We start from the raw sequence: 4334 nt of genomic DNA on the forward strand, positions 1-4334 counted from the left end.
TCCTCCTCCGCCTCGGCGCATGCCCGGGGGGGGCGGGGGTGCCTGGCTTGCGTGTCGCCGGGCTCAGAGGTGGCGGCGGCCGGGCTCAGGTGGCCGCTCTGCTTCGCTCCGCTCTGCTCCGCTCCGCCATGCCCGTGGGCGCCTCCCCCTCCTCCGCCGCCGCCGCCGCCGCCAAGTCCCGCTACAGCCTGGTGGACGACCGGCACGACCTCCGCCTCCCGCTGCACAACGAGGACGCCTTCCAGCACGGCATCGCCTTCGAGGCCAAGGTAGGGGCAGGAGGGGGGGGGGACCCGTGCGCTTTCGGACCCGGCTCAGGGACGCACGCCCCGCAGCCTCCCGGCGGGACCAGGGGACGCCCGCGGAGCCCCGCGGAGAAAGCGCTAGGGCGCTGGCTGCGCCCCGCTGATGGGCCCGCCACCCCCGCCTCTCCCGGAGCCCCCCGGCCTGGACCTGGCAACCCGGCTCCCGCGCCGCCTGGGCGAGGAGGCCCCGCTCCCCAGGAGCGCCCCGACCCCCTCCCCTGCGGGCGCTCTGCCTCCTCCTGCCCCCTGCCCGGGCTGGTGTTTCCGGGGACGCCTCCCGCGGATTGAGGAGGGCGCCGTTCTGTCCGGGATGGCCCCGGTGACAGGTGTGTGCAGGTGCGCTCGGCTTCGCTTCTGGGAGCGGCAGGTGGCCCTTCTCCTCCTAGGTCAACAAACACGGTTGCAATTGCACGTCTCTAATCTCCCCGCTGGCTTTGGATCCGGAGGGCCAGGGACAGAGGAGAATGGGTGTCTCCTTCCTCCAGAGAGGGGCTCCAGGCAGCTTGCAAAAAACACAGTGAAGCGGCAATACAAGAATGATCCGTGTGAAATACAAGCCAGGGGCATAGAAAAAGATGTAAAACAACATTCAGCTGCCTAAAAACGATAGCTGTTAAAACAGGCCTTGGGCTAGAAGCAGACCACAAGTACAGCTTGGAAAAGGCGGAACCTCTCCGTGGAAAGCCCTGGGGTCGAGGGGAATGTTTTGGCTTGTGATGAGTATAAAAGGCAGTCAGGTAGACCAGACTCGAGTGGGGAGGGGCGTTCCCAAGGCCACGGCTGGAGAATTAAACAGAAGCCCTCTCTGGGATTAGACAAATGCCTTCAACTCTCTTCGGTGGAAGGAGAGGGCTTGCTTCCCTCTGCGGGGTCAGATCTTGAGCCAACCCCGTACCGGTTGGGTTCAATGTTCCCTCTAAGCTGTGGAGTCTCGTGAGCAATTATTCTGCTTTGTGAGCTCCTGGCATTAAAGCTGTGAGCGAGCGATTCGGCTACTGCATAAATTAGTTGGCTCTGGCGCCATCCTCCCTGAGCTAAGACAAAAATCAGTGAGCCAGAGGCAAAAAAACTGTGAGCTAGCTCACACTCACTCAGCTTAGCGGGAACACTGGTTAGGTTAATACATCCCACAGGATTATTAGGTGAGCACTGGGTAATTTGTGGTAATGACTGATGAGGAGTCATTTTATGCAAGGCAGAGCAAGGTAATCAGTACTCAGTTTCTCCAGTGCTCCTTAAACTCTCCTGGGCTGATTCCTGTTTGAAGAAGGAGATTGGATTTATACCCTGCCCATCACTACCTGAAGGAGTCTCAGAGTGGCTGGAGGAGGCTGCTTTCCCTCCCCCTCCCCACAACAGGCACCCTGTGAGGTAGGTGGGGCTGAGAGAGCTCTTTTGAGGACTGCTCCTGAGAGAACAGCTCTGAGAGAACTTGTGACTGACCCAAGGTCACGCCAGCAGCTGCACGTGGAGGAGTGGGGAATCAGACCCGGTTCTCCCAGATTAGAGTCCGTGCTCCTAACCACTACACCAAATTTGCTCTCTGGATTGCCCATGGTGTTTTAGTATTCTGCCATCACCCAGAAAAGGTGTGTGTGTGTGTGTGTGTGTAGGTGGGCTAGTAAGTAAAACTATATTGCTAGTAACTTATGGGGCAAGGTGAGGGAATCCCCCCCCACCCCCCGTGCATGCCAGCCTGAGTGTCTTGGGGAAAGGGCAGGCAGCGTTGCTGTGTTGGATGTCCAGAGGGAAGCGTGAGTGCTAATAAGAGGTACAAAGAGAATTCTTTGGGAAGCAAATATTGTCCTAAGGAGAAAGCTGAGCAGAAGTCACTTTTCCAGACCTGTAACTCTGGGTTAAGTAAATGGCATGTTGGAGAGAGGACCAATTTCTCTGCGGGGACCTTAGAATGTTGGGTTCAGGGCAGTTTGGTATACAGCGAGTGATGCTCAGTAAGGAAAGGGAGGCTTGAACGGGAGGAAACAGAACCGGGGCAGTTTCATTAGGCAACACTCCCTTATTTTTTGGCTTATATTTTTCCTAGTTCCTCACACTAAAATGAATCTTCACTGTTAATGTAAGGACAGCAATATTTTCCCTTTGCTCTTGTCCTTTAAATGGACACGCATGTTTCATTTGGTGTCAGAGAATTTGCCTAATCAGCTGCTGGTTGTACGTGCAGGGTTGCCAACTCCAGGTTGAGAAATTTCTGGATATTTGGGGGTGGAGCCTGTGGAGGGCGGGGTTTGGGTAGGGGAGGGGCTTCAGCAGGGCACGGTGCCACGGAGGCCACCTCCCAAAGCAGCCAGGGTTGTCCAGGGGGGCTGAGCTATGTCACCTTGGGACGAATTGTAATCCCAGGAGATCTCCAGCCTCCCCCTGGAAACTGGCAACCCCAATTGCACAGCTTCCTCTTTCCTTTCCTTTTTTGCTTTCCTTTCCTTTTTTGCTTTCTGCCGTGAGCATGCCAAGATGTGCTTTAACTTGATATTAGCTTTAACTTGTGACTATTGTAATCGACAAAGCATCCGGCATAGGATGCTGATGGAGATTCCTGGCCTGAGGTTTATTTCACTCCACCCCTTCTGTTTGCACATCCAGCCCATGCAGAGTTCTGGAGAACTCAAAAGCTCGCCTGCTGTGCTAGTTTGTCTGTCGTTAATGGAGGACCCCTGACTCTCTTTCTCCCCCTGGGGGTGGGTGGTGGGTGGGGGGAATGGTCATAGCAGGATTAAATGTGTTGGACGTTGAATTTCAAGGTAAACACGGAATCGGCCTGAACTCTCGCTAGGGCTAACTGAATAAGGTCAGGAAAAACTAGTCCTCCTAATTGGAGAGGGTTCAGTACCTTGCAGATAAGATGAAAAATCCAACGGATGTTGCTTGTGTTGACCTTTTCTTCTGGAGTTAAACTCTTTGTAAGGGCGCATTGATTATTTACTCATTTAAAATGAGAAGTGGTTTGTGTCGTTCTTTGGCTCTGTTCAGCACAGTGGATACTGCGGGGCCCCCATGCGCTCACTGTCTCCTGGCTTGGATTTGGCCTGCAGCTCCCTCCGCCACCCATCCCAGCAAGTCTGAAGCGCAAGATTTGCGGTTTTCCCTTGGTTAAATAATTGCAATGGCTAACCACCTCTGTTAGTCACCATGCAGAGGCAGGCAGTGGCCAACCACCTCTGTTCGCCTCTTGCCTTGGAAACCCTGTGGGGTTGCGGTAAGTCAGCTGCGACTAGACGGCACTTTGCGCGCGTGCGCTCACGCACACACACACCTATTCGTCTGGTAGGGTGGGAGGAGACCGCAAGAGAAGAGGCAGTCACAAAACTTCTTGCAGTGCAATTTAGAACAATTTCAAGCACTTGATAAAAAAGAACACAGCTTATGTAAAGATATAAATATAATGTAAGGTGGAACTGATATAATTTATCTTAAACACTAGATGATGTTCTATACAATCTATGTACCTTTTTGTTGGTTGCAACGGAGTTCTTCAGGTTTTTTTTAAAGCGTATTTCTGAGGGAGCCTTCTGCGGAGGGTTTGTGCTCCGGAGATTTCCTCTTCCTACTTAGACTGGCACAGCCGCCCGCTTGGAGGTCTCTGCAGCAACCTCAAAGTTCCAGGAGAGTCAGCGCCCCCTCCCCCCCAGCCCTTTATTTTCTTTGCTGTTTGTGGGGGTGGGGTGGGGGGGACGGGACGACGACATCCTCAGCTCAGCGGCTCTGTGTCGTGAAGAAGAGCCCCTTTCTCTTTCCATGAGGAGGGAGCTGCTTTCTTGCAGTGCAGCCGCAAGTGGGTCAACTCCGTTGTGCTTAAGGGTTCTTAGGTTTGTACTGATAGGCGCTTTGCCCCTCCAGATTTGAAACCCCGTGTTTTCAAGACGTACGCAGGTTGCACGTGCCTTTTGGGGGATCCACCTGGCCTTGACAGCAAGAGCGAGACAACCGGCCAGTGCTCATTACAGGCAGCCTCTCCTGCCAGTGAGAGTCGGGCTACCACCGTGGAGACCTGGGTACACGTCCCCCCCCCCC

The 4334-nt window shown here is 54.6% G+C and overlaps 1 protein-coding gene across 1 annotated transcript in view; it reads left to right on the forward strand.

Annotated features, from left to right (window-relative positions):
- Positions 1 to 43: 43 nt before the first annotated feature.
- Positions 44 to 4334, forward strand: part of NOS1AP (nitric oxide synthase 1 adaptor protein) — a 79787-nt gene continuing 75496 nt past the window's right edge. Inside the window, exon 1 of the mRNA XM_015412008.1 lies at positions 44 to 269. Coding sequence (XP_015267494.1) covers positions 129 to 269 — 141 coding nt within the window. The 5' untranslated portion in view covers positions 44 to 128. The remainder of the gene's footprint in view (positions 270 to 4334) is intronic.

Source organism: Gekko japonicus, unplaced genomic scaffold, assembly GCF_001447785.1.
Source record: "Gekko japonicus isolate JY-2015 unplaced genomic scaffold, Gekko_japonicus_V1.1 scaffold844, whole genome shotgun sequence".
NCBI lineage: Eukaryota > Metazoa > Chordata > Lepidosauria > Squamata > Gekkonidae > Gekko > Gekko japonicus.